Source organism: Microtus pennsylvanicus, chromosome 8 (genome assembly GCF_037038515.1).
Source record: "Microtus pennsylvanicus isolate mMicPen1 chromosome 8, mMicPen1.hap1, whole genome shotgun sequence".
Classification (NCBI taxonomy): domain Eukaryota; kingdom Metazoa; phylum Chordata; class Mammalia; order Rodentia; family Cricetidae; genus Microtus; species Microtus pennsylvanicus.
Genome location: NC_134586.1, coordinates 10,459,576 through 10,478,825, shown reverse-complemented (window position 1 = coordinate 10,478,825; position 19,250 = coordinate 10,459,576). Strand labels below are relative to the sequence as shown.

At 38.3% G+C, this 19,250-nt stretch overlaps 1 protein-coding gene across 3 annotated transcripts in view; it reads left to right on the top strand.

The window, feature by feature from the left end:
- The first annotated feature begins 16,630 nt into the window (after positions 1 to 16,630).
- Positions 16,631 to 19,250, top strand: part of Pik3c2g (phosphatidylinositol-4-phosphate 3-kinase catalytic subunit type 2 gamma) — a 309,971-nt gene continuing 307,351 nt past the window's right edge. For all 3 annotated transcript variants that reach the window (XM_075981920.1, XM_075981919.1, XM_075981918.1), the window contains exon 1: positions 16,631 to 17,308. In XM_075981920.1, coding sequence (XP_075838035.1) covers positions 16,631 to 17,308 — 678 coding nt within the window. The remainder of the gene's footprint in view (positions 17,309 to 19,250) is intronic.

Sequence of the window (19,250 nt, the reverse complement as noted above, 5' to 3'; positions counted from 1 at the left end):
AGAAAATTATTATAATCCCTTTGTGTCACCTGTAAATAATATATGTTATTTCCCTCAATTGCTGTTTCCATAATTTTTGACAATTATAAATATGAATCCGTTATATTAATAAATGATAGAATAGCAGCAGCAATATTTCTCTTTCTGGTTATAAAAGGGAAACTTTTGTGTGAAGCTCAATTTTGCTTTAAATAATCTCAGATCTTTCTCCTCGTTTTTTAATAGTGAGCATGTGTGTATGTGCGTGTTGTATGAGTGAGAGAGAACATGCATATGTTGCATTTGTGTGTGTGTGTGTGTGTGTGTGTGTGTGCCGGTGTAGTCTAGAGCCTGATGACAGTTGTCTTCCTCTACCATTTCTCTATTTATGTATTGAGGCTGGGCCTCTCACTGTACTTCTGTAGTAATAAGGAGCGGTGGGGCTGCATCCCCAACACCCCAGCCGCCTGGCTAGCTTATGCCCGAAATAACAACACACAAACTGTATTCATTTAAACACTGCTTGGCCCTTTAGCTCTAGCCCTTACAGGCTAATTCTCACATCCCGATCAACCCATCTCTAATAATCTATGAGCACCGGTCTTGCCGGGAAAGATTCAGTATGTCTAACCTGGTGGCTTGCTTCATCGCGTGTGTCTGCCCAGGAGCCAGGAGCATGGCGTCTCTCTCTGAGGCGTCTGCTCCCGAGAGGAGAGCTGTGGAGTCTGAGCTCACTTCCTCTTCCTCCCAGCGTTCTGTTCTGTTTACCCCTCCCACCTATCTTCTAACCAATGAGGACCAAGCAGTTTCTTTTTATTTAACCAATGACCTTCCTCCATCATACGTGGAGTTCACTACTTTCCCTGGATCACCCAGCCTGCCAGCCCCAGCTGTCTACCTGGCTCTGCCTCCCCGGCACTGATGGTGCATGCCCTTGAGTCTGGCCTTTGCAGGAATGCTAGGGATCCAAGCTTAGGTCCTCATGCATTTACCCAAGGAGCCATCTTCCCCTCCCATAAAATGGTTTCTAAAGTAATGTCTTTAAAAATATTTGGAATACTATTTTAAACTAAGATAATAGCAACTGATTTTGAAATAACTTTTTCTGATACACATTTCTCGTTAGAAAACTACAAAGATTGCTGAGTACTCATTTACATAAAATAAAAAAAATCTGTCACGTATGGTAGGCAAACCTGAAGGCTTGTTATAAAACATGTTTACTTGCAGAATAGTGAAACTTTTTCCTAACAATAAAGCAATAAAATTGAGCACAGTGACTTTTCTTTCCTCATATCTTTCTACACTGAAGTGGTTCAAATGTTTTTTTTTTATTTTATGAAGGTGTATTACTATATCTGTGTGTGGATCTGATATGCATATTTAGAAATATATGCACCATATGTGTGTGTGGACCTGATATATATATTTAGAATTATCTTTTATCTTCACTAGTACCCTCTCTAGTTTTTTCCTCTTTATGTTTTGGAGTATTTTTTGAAGAAATGATTGGTCTCTTCTGTACATTAAAATTTTAGCAATATATCTTATCCGTTCCCATCACCTCTTCCTTGGCTGCTGTGATAATCTTTTAAATTTTTATGATAAAACTCATATCCATGCTTTATAAATTATTAATTTAATTAATATTTTAAGTTAAAGATTATATTTTCAGTTTTGATTATGTTATCTCCTTATGCTCAGTATTTGATATCTTCTTTTATTAATTTCTTTTATAACTTAATTTTTCATTTCAATGCTATTTTGTATTTTATTTTACATGTTGATTAAAAATCCATTGTTTCTTAATTTTTGAAGTATATATAGCTAATGTTCTATGCTATTTACTTAAGCATTTATTTTTAGATAAAATATGTTCTTTCTTTTTCTATATGTATGCATGTTTGTGTATGTGTATTCATTTGTGTACCTGTGTGTGTATACCTACTTGTACATATGTATGTGCCTGTGTGTATGAGTGTCTGTGTGTCTGTATCTCTGTATTTTGAGATATAGTCTATGAAAGTCTGTTTTTGAGAACACTGTAGACAAGTCTGGCTTCAAAATTACAGTGTTTATTTTATCTGCATTCCAAGCATTAGGACCATATGGTGAGCAGTGAAGCCCAGGCAACAATATATTCTTAACATTCACTTTGTTTCTTGACGAATATTTGTTCACCTTGGAAAACAATTTTATCTAATTACTCATCCACTATGAATGAGCACTTTTTCCATCAATTCCCATATTATTTGTAGCTTATTGGTTTTCTCATTTTTTGCCTAGCTTCTGTTAGAACAGGGTCTCCAAGATTTTAAGTGTGAAATACAGGAGATGAGACTATTCTTCATCTCTTTTCTTGTCCTTAGCTGTAAATTAATTTCTGAGATCTGGACTGTTTTTTTATTGATTTCCTTGTCTTGCTAATTAGTTCAAGTAGACAAGCTTGCTGTAGGTAAGTAAAAAAGATACAGTTTTCTTTTGCCCAGAATGGCCTCTTCCACACTCTCTCTTCATTTACCTCCCCTAAACTTATCTCCCTTCTCAGAAGGGGCAAACTAAACGCTGGGCAATCACTGACATTTGTATTAATGCAAATTTTAGTCATAGAAAGCAAACAAGAAAGGGTTGGGGGCTGCCGCTGAAGTAGACTGTAGTCAGCAGGGAAATATGGTAGAAAGAACTGACCAGCACTTACCCACCCAGTGAGGTAGGCACAGAGAATAAACCATCTGCCTACCATTGTTTCAGGCCCACGGTTTCTTCAGATGATAAAGTAAGTGCCAGTCAGTGGTATGTAAGTGTGTGTGTGTGTGTGTGTGTGTGTGTGATGTGCTTTTGTGGGTGTGTGTATGGTGTATGGTGTGTGTGTGTGTTTGTGTGGTATATGTATGTGTAGGGTATCTGTGGTATCTGTATGTGGTGTGTGTCGTGTGTGTATACGTGTATGCATATGTATATGTAGACTATGGGTGTGGTGTGTGTGAGATGTGCTTGTGTGGGTATGTATATGGTGTGTGTGTGTGCTTGTGTGTGGTATGTGTATGTGTAGGGTATCTGTGGTATCTGTATGTGGTGTGTGTCATGTGGGTGATGTGTGTGTGTGTGTGTGTGTGTCATGTGTATGTGATGTGATATATGTTTCTTCCATTTCTGTCTGATCCGATTTACTTAATATATGGCATAAAGTGGATTGACAAAATGCTTGTCAGACTTTGCAGCTGGTGATGCTAAACTATAAATGGATTCTGGCTTCTTCATTAAAATATTTTTATGAATTAAGTCACATTAATAGACATATGACATTCTGAGGAAATAATGTCACATCTAAAGATAATGATAGGGAACGAGGCCTTCCATGTTTTATGATTTTGTTAAGCTGCCCCTTGTGTTCTTTCACTTAACTATTAATCTAATTCATTGAGAGGACATGTTATATTCTACAAAGAAATTCTCAGTAGTATAAAGCATTATATGTTGTTAAAATAAAATTCTTCCTAAAAATAGTAAATGACAAATATCTTCACATTATTACTGTTTTTGTTTTTGTTGGTTTTTTTTTTTGCTGTAGTTTCCTTCTGCGATTTCTCTAAGACCTTTGACTCTGGCACTAAATTTGTTCTTTCCTCTTTGTGATATAAAAGAAGGATTGCACAGGTATGTTAGCATTTTGAACACTTAACTGACCTGTGAATTTAAGATTATTTTGTGAAGAAGTTGTAAGTTGAGACAGCCTTCTTTCCCTCCCCTGCATTTATGAACTCAGAAACAAGACATTCTGTCTCCTTAAGTTCTGCACAGCCACACAATGCTTCCCACACCATGTACAAGGAAGATAGTACCACTCTGTGAAACTTAATTTATGATATAAAGCTGATCATCACTTTGATTCCAGACCCATATTTGAGTTCCCCAAAGAATAAAAATAACACTGAATTATTTCCCCTCCACTTCCACCCTTAGGCAAATATTTACAACAGCGACGAGAACCTCCATAAGCATGGAAAATTTTCTATAATATATTAATATTTAACAGTGATGATACAGCCAGATGGAAACAAAGATAAATATAGCATATGCATGTACATGCATGAACATGTATGTACACACAGAGACATACATCCTTTGTATTTTACTGAAAGTATATAAAATCAGGAAACTAGTAAAAAAAAGGCAAAGCAAAAGCATTTATATTTAGAGACTACAGTAGATCAGCCACTATAAAAGTACAGGGACCTGTTGTCACATACTGGCTAGTTACACTATAAAGAACTGATTGTCCACAATGAAAGGCAATAATGAATCTTGACGTAGTCCCATGTTGGCGTGACATCTGTCAGGGTCCAGCCTCGAGGGGTGCGCACATTCCAGGGTAGAGGCATGTGGATTCCACCTTTGGTGAAGCTAGAACGGACGCACTCTGTGGTCTCCCACAGAATCTGAGTCATTGACATTATGTTAGAGCACATTGTGCACCGGTGAGTGAAGGTGAAGTTGCTTTCATTTCTGATAATTCTTATTACCTTAGAGTGGACACTGAGGAAATAATGTTTATGTGTGAGGACTGTACACAGACTTGATTAGGCTCAAGAGCTGTTGTTTTCCTCTAGTAAATTTTTAAAGACTTCATTTATGATTCATTTCAACAAAATTATCAAAGGGATAAAAGTAAGAGCTAGGCAAGATGATTCAGATGCAGCTTGTCATCTCATGGGAGACTGAGACAAGAACATCAGCAAGTTCAGGGTTAACATGTGAGATACCCTACACTGTGAATTCAAGGTCATCCTGGACCACAAAAGAAGAAAAGTCAAAAAAAAAAAGAAAAAGAAAAACAAATTGAACAGCTTCAATAAAAAGTAATCATTGTAATACTTTTGAACCAGGATTCTTCAAATTGCTTACAGAATTATTTGTGGTTTTTCCTACCTTTGTTGTCAGCCCAAAATGCCAAGGGACAATCTCCTTTTGGAAATTTATCATGAAAAGGCACAAACTTTTTAAGGATGGATCACATTTTTAAAACGTGCATTTGAACTCATGAGATTTTTTTTAAACTAGGAACAATCAAATTTTTATCACTAAAAAAATTGGAAATATTTTCATACTAGCTGGGCATTGGTGGTGCATACCTTTATAGCACTAGGGAGGTAGAGGCAGGTGGATCTCTGAGTTCAAGGCCAGCTTGGTCTACAGAGAGAGTTCCAAGGCATCCAGGGCTACATACAAACACACACACACACGCACACACACACACACAACTCCTCTCAGAGAAAGGAAAATTACATACAATTTTCAATATAATTTAAAGAGCTACCCTGAATTGACTGACCAATGCTTCCTGCTCAGCATCTCCTGAAAGCAGAGAGAGTGAAGGATCTCAAATGCAGAGGTGATGTGGGAGAGTCTTCTGTTTTGTCTTATTTCATGGGTTAAATAAAGAAACTGCCTTGGCCCTTTAATAGGACAGAAAATTAGGTAGGTGGAGTAGACAGAGCAGAATGCTGGGAGAAAGAAGCTGAGTCAGGCAGTCGCCATGATTCTCCCACCCAACACAGATGCAGGTTAAGTTTCCTCGTAAACCACACCTCGTGGTGCTACACAGATTATTAAATATGGATTAACACAAGATGTGAGAATTAGCCAATGAGAGGCTATAGATAACAGGCCAGGCAGTATTTAAAAGAATACAGTTTCCGTGTAATTATTTAGGGTAAAGCTAGCCATGCAGAGCTGGGCGGGAACACAGCCCACCTCAGCTCCTACAATACAGAAGGGCATCAGAGGACAGTGTTCACTGAGATTTAATCTACGAGAGTACTTTGGTTGCTTTATTTCAGGCATACCATATTTCTCTCCTAAAAAGAAACTGAGTCCTTCTTGCAGTCTCTGCTCACTTGCAAACATCCAAGACCTTGTGTTCAAAGCAAGGAACAGGAAACAGCATCCACATTCCTCCAGCCTAGTGTTATCTTCTTGTATGTTCATTTTAGTTCCAATGTGGCATAACAGTCCTCTCCCCAGGGTCCTGTGATAAGTTGATGCAGATTACCGTATGTCTTTTATACCTGTGGTAACCCGGGAACACTGTTTTTCCCTCCACACTCATCAAAGACATTTCTATTTAGTTACCTGTGGTTCAGCATCTTTATAGTACATTCTGACTTTGGCCTGGTAAGGTAGCCCATACTTGTAGTTTCAGCATTTGGAAAACTGAGACAACAGGATTACCATGAGTTCAAGGCCAGCCTGGGATACAGATTAAGAAGAGAGAGATCAAGATCAACACCAAGAGCAAGTGAGAGAGAGAGAGAGAGAGAGAGAGAGAGAGAGAGAGAGAGAGGTAAAGGCATGCAATAAAATTCTAGGGGTTGTACAATAATTAGTTAATTGCATATGTTTGTTATCAATTCATGAATTTAAACATATTTAATATTTTTAATTTATTTTTTGTCATTATACTTGTGATTCATTGAGAATCTATCCCAGTTAAAAGACCCTCTTAAAACCTTTGCTTTCACTATCCACAAACAATATGCGATATCTCAGCTCATCTCACCAATTAGTCACCCTGATGTCAGTTAGCAACACTTATTTGTCTTTGTAAAATAATATTTTAATTACATTTATTTAGTGTGTGTATGTGTGTATGATTTGTGTGTGTATATATAAACTTACAAATGTGTGTATTATGTTACAATGAATATGTAGAAATCATGGGACAACTTGTGGGTGTCTGTTCTCAATTTCCACTGTGTAAATCCTAGGCTTTGAATGCAGGTCCCCAGGCTTAGCAAAAGCACAGAGAAATTTCACAGACTCCCAACACTGCTTTCTGGTTTGTGCCTTAAGACACATCATTACTATAGTCAAGATTAGTGTTTTCTGATTGTCTTAGGCAAACCCTGTAAGGGTCATTTGACCCTTAACTGGTTTGTGACCTACAGGTTGAAAACTGTTGACCTAGCTCTGAAGCATCAGCTGCAGTACCGGCATGTGTTCTATCCGTATGTACTATTTGAAGGAAAAATACAGTGACTAATAATAGGAAGGCAGCGATAGAAATGATGGACATTGCTTTAACTTCATAAACTCATCCTGATAATTTCAAAAAGTCTACATTTCCCCCACTAAATTGTTAAAGCAGGCAGCTGTATTGGACCAAATTTAAAATATCTGTGTATCCATACCTAAAAACACACGGACATATTCAATGCTTGTGCCTGGCACTTGGATATGCTTTGCATCTGATAAAACCTCAGACTGCATCTATTAAAAATAATTCCCTGTTGTGAGGTATTTTGTGGGCATAAAATGTATATGATTGTGCTGTTAAAAGTAGACTATCCAGGAAGTACTTAAGATTAATTATGGTTATTATCTAGTGTAGTAGTAGGAGCGGCGGGCTGAGTCCCCGCACCCGGCCGCCTGAACGGCTAGCTTTACCCGAAATAATTACACGGAAACTGTATTCTTTTAAACACTGCCTGACCCATTAGTTTCAGTTTCTTATTGGCTAGCTTTTACATATTGATCTAACCCATTTCTATTAATCTGTGTAGCCCACAAGCTGGCTTACCAGGAATGATCTTAACCTGCGTCTGTCTGGAGTGGGAGAACCATGGCGACTCCTTGACTCAGCTTCTTTCTCCCAGCATTCCATTCTGTTTACTCCGCCTACCTAAGGGTTGGCCTATCAAATGGGTCTAGGCAGTTTCTTTATTAATAAGAAATCATTCCCACATCATTTTCCCCTTTTTCTGTTTAAACAAAAAAGAAAGGCTTTAACTTTAACATAGTAAAATTACATATAGCAAAAACAGTTACTAAGCAAGAATCACAGTTACAATATTTATATCTATTTTATCTTTTATCATAACAATGGAAAACTGTAACTACCTATCCATTCTTCAACTCCATCAAAGACTCCAGAAGGATATAATATTACCTAAGTAAATAAGAACTAAGAAACTTCAAACTCTAGAAATAACAAAGACATCTTGCTGCCTGGACAGTCACCCAAAGTTCTTTTGTACTGTTGGGGCATCCATCTTCAGCCTTCAGGCCCATAGTATCCAGCAGACATTTCCATGAAGCAGGCAATTTCAAAGACAGTTCAGTCACTATCTGCTGTGTCCTGCAGAATGTCTCGCAGACTCTTTCATGAGTCATGAACCCCAAAAGACCGTCTCACCTTTAGGCAAGTTCAGCAGTCCTCTCTCTGCGGGTTCTCTGTGTCCATTTTATGCAACAGTCCAGGCAAGAGCAGTTTCTTGCCCAAATGGCTATCAAACTCCATAAGGATCCTCTTCGATGCCCATCTTCCTCTCGAAGTAGATTGGTGCCGCCAGGAGCAGACATGTCTCATTGTCATGAAAAGTCCTAAGTTATTAAAATATTTTAAATGCCATATTCTGTAGCCTTTGAGAGATATGAAGAATGCCTATCTGAAATATATCTCTATATATCTAGAAAATCTAAGTAACATGACTACAAACTTGACTATTATTTATGATTATCCATCAACAACCTATATTTCCTAATTATACATTACATTTTAAAAATGAACTACACAATCACACCTTATTCAAGATCAAAAATACATATACATATAACAAAATTGACCTTAAAATTCATACCTATATCATATCCCCCTTTAAATGTAAAAGAACATTTATAAACAATTTTTGGGAATATGGGCGCAGTTATTTCTCTCCAAACTGCTTCCTGCTGAATAGGGGCGTCGTTAATTAGGTCTTTCATGGTATAACCTGTGTGCCAGGGTCATCTCAGTTGGCAGTTGAGCAAAGCAATTTTCTGAAGATGTTCACAGCAACCCTTCAGGAGGACGTGGTCCATCATACCAAATTGTAATAGAAGAAATCCACAGGGTCTGGTCCTCTGTGAAAACAAAAGAAGACCCTCTCCAAAGCATCATATTCTTAGACCCAAATTTTGAAATCGTAATATCCTTATATCCATTCTGGTTTAGCTTGGCAGCCCATGTAATGAAATGTCTCTCTGTACTTAGCTCCTTTAGAGTCAAAAATTTTAAAGAAAGCACAATGTACATAATCCAGACTCTCTGTGAATTTTCCATTTTTACGTGGCTTAGTTTTCTTTATTTCTTTTAATCTCTTAACTATCTGTACTCTGTCTCTTTAAAGACTTTACCTTTTTTTTTTAAACCATTAACTTTATTCTCTATATTATTTTTCTTCTCTCTCTCAAGCCTACGTACATTCATCCAACAGTATGGTCTTTTATGTCTGAATCTGTTTTATTGTGAATTTGTAACATTTTTTTACTATCCAGGAGCATTTCTTAAAATGTTAAGCAGTTTTTAAAAACTTAAGTTGCACCATGTACAAGTAATACGGTAATAAGGTACAGCCTGTTTCCTGCCCAGTCTAAACCTTAACTGCGCTGTTTTTATGGTAATTACGGTAGTTTCTACCTGAGACCAGCACAGTTCAGCATGGCGGAGCTGAGCAGCTCCTGCCTCAGAGCCATTTGGTGCCTCTGAGCCACACACAGTTCCAGGCACACAGCAGTCCACATTGCCATCAACCAAGCCGTAGAGCTTTACTCCAAATGCTCCATTCAAAAGCTCTGTCTCCCACAGGGGCCAGACAGAGATCGCAATGGCGGCACAGCCCAGAAAGCCGGCATTTTAAAACAGCCAGTTTTTTCCTGCTGCTGAGTCAGGACAATTTCTTTGCGGCGCGCAACCCACAAACAGCAAAAAGCTGTCGTAAATTCTCTCTCTCTGTGTGTCTCTCTCTCTCTCTCTCTCCTTTTTAAGCCCTCTCAGGTTTTATGTGGAGTTCATTAGCACGTTGGGTGCCACTCTGTAGTAGTAGGAGCGGCGGGCTGAGTCCCCGCACCCGGCCGCCTGAACGGCTAGCTTTACCCGAAATAATTACACGGAAACTGTATTCTTTTAAACACTGCCTGACCCATTAGTTTCAGTTTCTTATTGGCTAGCTTTTACATATTGATCTAACCCATTTCTATTAATCTGTGTAGCCCACAAGCTGGCTTACCAGGAATGATCTTAACCTGCGTCTGTCTGGAGTGGGAGAACCATGGCGACTCCTTGACTCAGCTTCTTTCTCCCAGCATTCCATTCTGTTTACTCCGCCTACCTAAGGGTTGGCCTATCAAATGGGTCTAGGCAGTTTCTTTATTAATAAGAAATCATTCCCACATCAATCTTGATCCCTGGTAGTTTTATATGAGGGGACACACAACATCACACACACACACACATGCACATAACCTTTCCTTAGCTATTTTGTTCTAGGGATTTTCCCTGTGGGAAGTCCATCGCCAGACACAGGCCTTATACCTCACATTTCCGAAGACACGAGCTAATATCAGCCCCTATTTCTGTAGCCTCACAATCTGCGCTACCGTTATTACCAACAGCAGATGTGCTCACCAACTCCCCGCTGTACTTACATTGATACATCGCTGTCTCCTTGATTGTCTGGGAGCCAGACCTCGGGAGTAGCATGTCTGCCATACCCAGAGCAATATGAAGGGCTCCAATTATCATTTTAAGTTCTTGGTCAGCTTCCTTCTCTTAACCACATTGTGTCTCGAATCTCCACTTCCTTGCACAGTTTGTTCTTGTCAATGTCTGACAACATAACCATTCCTAGGGTGTTTTTAAACCGAGTTGGTGTTTCTTACTCCATGACTCAGCACTTAGGTCTGTTTGTAGAAGTTTCTCTGGACATGTTCATCTTTTTTCATTTGTTTCTCCTTTCTCATTCTGAGCTTTCCACTTCCTCTGTCTGCTCCTTTTCCTCTTCTTGTGTGTCCTCTGTAGTTTTCCTTATGGTCCTGCAAAATTAACACCCTCTTGTTGTAAGGAGCTGCTTGTCTGTTCCTGGATGCTCAGCCCTGAAATAACCACACAAAAACTGTAAATCACTGCTTGGCCTATTAGCTCTAGCTTCTTATTGGCTAGTTCTTACATCTTAGTTTAACCCATTTCTATTAATCTGTGTATCACCATGTGGCTGTGGCTTACCAGCAGGGTTCTGTCTGGTGTCTGTCTCCGGAGGGGCGCCATGACTTCTCCTGACTCTGTCTCCTTTCTCCCAGCATTCAGTTTAGGTTTCTCTGCCTACCTCTATTCTGCCCTGCACAGGGCAGTTTCTTTATTAACCAATGATAATAACAGCTACATCACCTTCTTCTCAAAAAACAGCCTAGAAAGTTCATTTTTTTTTTCATTTCATTAAACTGAGAATTCTATAATCCTTAAGCTCTACAGACAGAAGTCTTTTATGACTAATCCGATTGCTTCCATGAATGGTTTTAATGTAAAATATATCTCTGAACATCAAGTAAATTGTTGGACATAATCCTTTAGCTCCCTCATCTATTACAAGGCCATTTGATAACAAAAGTGTGTGTGTAGGGGAAGAGGTTTTCTTCAAATTGAAACAGTTGCTTCAATTGATTCATGCTCTTTTTGTCCTGAGACTTTCTATAGCAGGATTGTCCAGCACTGCTTGACTGGATATAAGCAGCTGTAACATGTATCCCTCACCAGTGATATCAGGAGGCAACTGTACTTCCTGACTCTTAGCTGGCATGAAACAGACAACCCTCAAGATTATCTCCCAAAGCTTATACAGCTGAAGGCTGTCTTTATATGCCTGTTCAGTGGCAAGACATATTTAAGGAAAAAATTAATTACTGTCCCAACAGTATGTGCAAGAAAGTCGTTGAAACCATATCCCATAACATGGGCTAAATTATCTCTGAGGTGTTAAAGCTGATCAACAATATCACACCTAAAATGTGAGCCTCAAATACTCTCTTATAGTTCACTCTTTCAAGAAAAATTGGCTTTCCAGTATTTTCTGTACCCACCACCAAGGAACTACTGTCCCTACTGTCTGTTAGTATAACTCTACCGTACTTAGTTTAATTATAAATTTGAGTCTTTGTGTTCTTGGAAAGCAAGAGCTTTATTTTACATTTTCTGTCTTTGTATTTCTAGTGCTTGACCTAAAATATTTGAAAAATTATCTTGGATAAATAATGTACAGGCTGGGAAGTACATATGTGTTGTGGAGGATTATTTTAACTAGGCAAAGATATGTTTGTTTATACTGCAGAACATTACTCACTGTGTAAATGTGTTTTACTTTTGTGTATTCTGCATTTCTTTAATGATGTAAGGACTTTGCATGTCTTCTAATTGTTGCCCTTTTAAGTAACAAGAACACACAGAAGATTTGGAGACAAGAACCGACATCTTCAGAAAGGTCCTTTTTTATCATTTATGTTCATAGTCTGGAGCAGTTTAGCTAATGTTGTCACCTTTGTGTATATGGAGGATAGAGACGGCAGTCAGGGCTGCTCGTGCCTTAAGAGAGCTTATTTTGACTTTGATTTCTCTTTCAGCCCAGGTAATTAGCCCTCTGGAAGTCTGACCTCTGGCAAAATGAGATGAACAGTTATACAGAGTTACCATTGCCTCAGTTTTCCTCATAGAATAAGGAGGAATGAGTCATCCGTTAGGAACACCTGTGGGTCGGGCTGGCGAAGTCAAAGGTTCAGCTGCTTGAAAATTCTGACCTTATGACAGAGAAATGAAAAATATGCACTATATTGAAATGAAACACAGTTGTCACTAAAATAAAAAAGTAAGTTTTTAAAATGTCAGTTCTTGAAAGGAGGATATGTATCTATGTAACTCAAATTTTAGGGAAATTTAAATAATATTTTGATACTTATTGACATTTATTATTTTTTCTTACTTGTATGAGGATTTTCTGCTTGTAGATCTGTGTATAATGTGAATCCAAGTGCCTGTGGAGACCAGAAAAAGGCGTCAGAAACCCTGGAACTGAAATTGTAGACAGTTGTGAGCTGTTAGGGGGTCCTAGGAACTGAAGCTTGATCTTCTGCAAGAATTGCCAGTACTCTCAACTGCTGAGACATTTCTTCAACCCTACACAAACTTTTAAACATTTCTGTGTACTATTTTACTCAGTGTGCCTTGTAAAAATCTCTTGAAAATCTTCCCAAATCTATCAATTCAATCACTTGTGAGTGTGTAGAGTATTATCAATATAAATTATTAATTAAATGATTTTTTAAAAAAATTTAAAACAAATAATATGAGAGCAATTTTCTATTTTATAAAAGATTGATAGAGTATCGAGTTGGTCTTTGCTCACAGTTCAAAGTACAGTTCAGCATGAGTAAGACAAGGTGACAGACCTTTAAAGCCACATGTCACAGAGCATCCACAAGAAGAAATAGAGAAGGGTAAGTGATGTTGCTTGTTGACTACCTCCCTCCAGTTATATAGTCCGATAATCCATTTATGGAATGGCCCCACTCTAAATGTGGGGGGTGTCCCATCAGTTAGCACATCCAAGGTAATCTCTCAGCTGAGAAGACCTAGATGCCAGCTCTCAAAATCATACCATATTTGCCTGGTAAAAAGCAATGAATCCCAAGCTACTTTCATTTTCTTTCTTGTATATCTTGATTCTGTATTTTTTTTCTAAATTCACCAAATCAATACACTAACCAATACAAATTAGCATGGCTTTCAGTAAAGAAACATGCTCGGTACTGAGTGATAAATGAGAAAAGTAAAAGAGCTGGTGGTAGTGCTGAAAAGGGAAGTGTTAAATACCATTAAAAAATGTGATACATATCAGAAGAGAAGAAAAATGTAGAAGACACATTGTAACCTAATCCAGTCTGGATATTTTTCCCTTTGGAAGAAATAATATAAACATGGTGCCTCATGCCTATAATCTTGGATGATTAAAGAATACCTCTGTGAATTGGATAGCTGTGTGGATTAAAGAGTCAGATGAGATATACATACACACACACAAGCACACACACACACACACACACACACACACACACACACACACAGTTCAGTTCAACTAAGCCTTGATTAATAACTCTAGTGAGAAAGACCAGTCCAGTCAGGAAGGTGACTAACGCAGAGAAATACCATCAAGAGCAATAAAAACCAATCCATCCCAGGGTTCTGGAGGCTGCCATGTGTACTGCATAAGAGGGCAATTGATGACATAATGTGAGCAGAGAATGAGGGCAGAGCCAGGTCATGTAGGCACTTAAAATAATGTGGAAAAACCACTGAAAAATCTGTAACCATGGGAATATGCAGTCAGTGTCTGAAATAAAATGTTATGATGTGAAAGAAAATGAGGACCAAAATGGGTTGCAGAAAATACAGAAGCAGTTTGAGAGTTATATATTTCAGGTGGGAGCTGGTGATTTTGAATTAGCAGTGGGGAAGGGTATACAGGAGATGATGTATACCAGTGGATTTTGACTTAGAAGTGAGGCGTGGTATACAATAGACAGTGGACTCAATATGTGTTCATTTGAGAAATTAACCGGTGGATCTCTGGATATCGAATATAGGAGAATAAAGGAGAGAGGAGATTCAACCATCAAACTTCGGTATTTGGTTTAAAGACTGGGTGGGGGATGGGGACATTTTGCGCCATAGAGAACAATGGAATGTGAATTGAATCTTAGGTAATTGAAATTTACTAAGCAACTAAGTTAATTCATTTTATAATGAAAATGTAGCCGAAGACCAAACTAGCACACTGGTAAAAGTCATCACTGCTATCTTAACTAAACATTGCTATACCTGAAAGATTTGCGTTGGACGGGTTCTAATGGATTTTAAGTTTTACCAAGTTAGGAAGTTAAAAAGTGATTCTACCTAGTAGTCTATTTAGGCATAACAGGTGAACATTAGTAACAACAGGCCCAAAACAGACAAATTAATTATCCTGACCTTTTAATACTACCAAGTAGTATAAGTATTTTTAGACTATATGTGAATGATATCATAGTAAAAATAGATTGAATGGAAACACTAAACAGGTTCAGTAGTCCTTCGTGAAGTCACAGGACCTGGATGATTCAATTATCTGTGGATAATTGAAACCACAGAATATGGCTTCTGGGATATCTCAGTGACTTAGAGTGTTTGTTGCCCTTTCCAAAGCTCAGGTGTAGTCCCTAGGGCCAGGTGGCTCAAGAGTGCCTGCATCTTCAGATATAGGGGATATGATGTTCTCTTCTGACCTCTACAGATACCCTCACACATACCCATGCACAGACACGCATATACAAAGCTAAATGTGAAATAAATGTCTAGAAGATAAACACAATGAAAGAACCTACAGTGAAACAATAACTCAGGAGAAAATAAACTATGAAAAGGATCGAGGAGAAAATAATAAACAGACAAAGGAATATTTGAGAAATAACAAATATGAGAAATTTAGAGTGTGGTTCTCTATAGCAAGCCAAGATATCAGCAAGGCACTGCATAGGAAGGATGGAAAGTGCATACCAAATGCTGCACAGGACCAGAACTTTCTCAAAAGAGCAAAATCTCTTAAGTTAAATGGCATGAAACTCATTAATGAGTTTAATGGAAGTAGTTCTAGATAAGTGAACCAAAGAATTTGCAATTACTTAAATTAAAGGAGTTTTGGAGTGGAAAGTCTCTAGCTACCTATTGTAAGATGATTGGTAACCCGGTGTCAGAGTGGGAGGGAATTAAGACTGCTCAGAGGAATGGGATAATGGTTAATAATGAAAAGACAGTTTAGCTACCACTAGGCATTAACATGCTAGCATTCACACAGAATGCTGAATGGCTGAGGAATCACTGGTCTCAAAAAAGCAGCCAAGTTCAGGGGGAAGGTGGGTTTTGTATGGACTAAAGAAGCATGTGGGTGGAGGAATGGCTAAAGGGTGAAAATCACTGGCTGTGCCTTTGCAGAAGACTGTGTGATGGAGGAAGGTCATTGGTTAAGTAAAGAAACTGCCTTGGCCCTGATAGGTTAAAATTTAGATAGGCAGCGTAAACACAACAGAATGCTGGGAGGAAGAGGAAGTGAGCTCAGACGCCATGCAGCTCTCTCCAGGGCGGACACGATGCAGCCAGCCACCAGGTCAGACATGCTGAATCTTTCCTGGTAAGCGCACCTCGTGGTGCTACATAGATTATTAGAAATGGGTTAAGAGGCTGAAACGAATGGGCCAGGCAGTGTTTAAAAGAATACAATTTGTGTGTTGTTATTTCAGGTAAAGCTAGCTAGGCAGCTGGGAGCTGGGTGGCAGAAAGCAGCCTGCAGCTCCCACTACAACTGTGGTTTAGTTCTCAGTTCCCACATGGTTGCTCACAACTATCTGTAACTCAAGTTCTGGGGATCCTGTTGCCCTCTTCTTACATCCTCAGTACCAGGTCCTCAAGTGGTGCACATACATGCAAAGTAATGTTTAAAGAGAAGCACACCAGAATTAAGGTAGACTTGGTTTTCTCTCAAACAAATATTATGAGTCAAGCCAAAGTCAATAATCTTCTTCAGATTCCCCATGCATTGGTCCTCATGGACTACGTTAGTACTCGAGAAAGTCTCTCACCAGCCAAATGAACAATCCAAGCATTTGTATATTTATTCAACATGTTTCTTTCCTGTAAGTGACTTTGTAACTAAAGACAGTTTTGTTTCCTTTTATCTAGGAAGTTTTGTAGCTTCCTTTATAATATCAAGGAGATATTTGGCATCAAGAAAATCCTCTCCATTGCACAAAATCAAAAATGGCATATAGTTGGCCAAGAGACCCAAATGACATTGGCCCACAGGAAGATGGATATGATCACCAACACTTTCGCCATGCAAACCAGTGCCTTTCTTCCCACCAGGTCAAACTGGGCTTTGATGAGCTAGTGGAAGAGATCAATAATAAAAACCCACTGTGTGAGAGTGACAAAGAAGAAAGCCCCCTTTTCATGCTAGGTGCACCAAACTTGGCTTCAAAATGGCAATCCATCCACGGAGCACACCCAAGACACTTGAATGAATTCACTTCTCAGAACCCTGACTTCTCCCACTTTCAGTATGGAAAAACATCAGCCATTGGTTTTAATCCCACTGTATTAGCTACTCATCAGATCACAGATGAGGGAGACTCCTGGAGAAATCCCACAGAAACATATCACAGTGCTAAGGATCCCGGGTTTCATACTCTAACTCAATCATCTACCGGCCTGGATTATCATAATTTACAAAGACAACCAGGAAATGAACATTGTAACTGCCATAGAGAACTTGAAAGCAGCGTCCTCCCTCATTTTTCACCATACTCAATGGACTCTATACTCAATAGAGACAACAAAGGAAGTGGAGATGTGAGCCTTGTGGAACCTTCTCTGATGTCCCCTAACGACCCCCTTCTACCCCGGGCATGGGAGAGCACACTGCCGGAAAATGTGGAGGTATGTGCAATACACATGAACATGGAAACAATCGCTCAGGAAAGGATTGGATTCATTGATAATAAATTTAAATAATCTCAAGTAGGAAAATCTATTAGTATTATTTAGAACATTTTATTTATTTCAAAAATTCCATGTTTTTAAATTAAAAATTATTGTAATAAAAAGTACACTTAACTTTCATTTTTCAAGTTCCCACTTCAACAAACTTATTAATATGTTATATTAGTACAGCCTATGATAGTATGTTATATTAACATATGCTAGTACTTTTTAGCAGAGGGACTAGAGAGATGGCTCAGTGGTTAAGAACACTGACTGCTCTTCTAGAGGTCCTGAGTTCAATTTGCATAACTGGTTGCTGTAACCATCTATAATAGACTCTGATGCCCTCTTCAGGCATGCAGGTGTATATGCAGACAGAGCACTGATATGTATTTAATAAATAAATAATCTGTAAATGATAAATTTTAATGGATAAAAAATAGTTTGAAGTTTAGCTGATGACATTTACCTATTCTTTTTATTTTACGAAAGTACACATACATTTCATCACATTTATCATTTGAGTCTCACTATGATGATTTAAAATCTTATCTTTAACTGCAGAGGGAAATGTTCTTATACACAAAAGCTCCTATATTATTTGATTGGCAGGAAAGTTGCTTAGGAACCAGACAAAAGTAGGAAATAAAGTCATTACTGTGCAATTGATGCTAATCCTTTCTTGGATTACTTTATGGTCACTACAATAACCATAGAGTTCTTGTATCGTGTTTAAAGACTTCTCTGCTTATATTATTTAGACAGCAATAAATCCAAAAGTAGACCATAAGAAAGAAGAAAGAGGAGGGTAGAGAGATGGCACATAAACTTGAGGACTTAAGATCCCAAGCAACCACATAAAAAGCTAGGCATGGTGGCATGAGTCTACAATCCCTGTACTGCAGAGGCAGACAAAGGCAAATCTCTAGATGTCTAGTCATCCAGTCAAGCCAGATACATGACCTACAGGTTCAGTGAGTGACCATCAATAAAGGAGGTGAAGAACTGATGGAGGAAATCACCTAACATCTGTCTCTGTCCTACACACATACACACACACACACATACACAAAAACACACACTCATACACACATGATCATACACAAAACACACTCATACAGACATGATCATACACAAAAACACACACTCATACACAAAAACAAACATCCATGCACACTCATACCTACAAATATATACACACTCATACATACACATACACACACACTTATACTTGCAAATATATATGCAAACATACATACATATGCACACACACATATACACCCACAGGCACACAGAAGAAGGAAGTGGGGGAGAAACCTCTGCAGTTACAATATATAGGAGGAACAAAAAAGTTTTATTAAGTAATACCTTGGATAATACTTTGATATGTTGAACAGAAAGAATTTAGGGTAATAAAAATAGATTTCTTGAATTTGGAGATGTGACTCAAACTGACCTGCTGATAAACAAATGGCAACAGGGTAAAACAATAGTTATGAATGAAAGAATACCTAACTCTGCAAGAAGGTCATTGCGTAAGAAATGCCATCTTAAATTATCTGAATGAAAACTGAGTATATCTTAAGAATATCTAATTCTTATCATGACAGTACAGTAATCAGTATATTTTGTAGAAGGAGACTGCTCTTTCATTTCCCAGCTTCCTAGACCTGAAAAATCACACAGAAACTGTATTAATTACAACTGTTCAGCCTATTAGCACAGGCTTTTTATTAACTCATGCATCTTAAATTAACCCATTTCTAGTAATCTGTGTATCACCACAAGGCTGTGGCTTACCCAGTAAGGTTCTGGTGTCTGTCTCTTTTGGCAGCTACATGGTATCTCCCTGACACTGCCTATTCTCTATATCTCTTTTCAGATTTCCCACATGGCT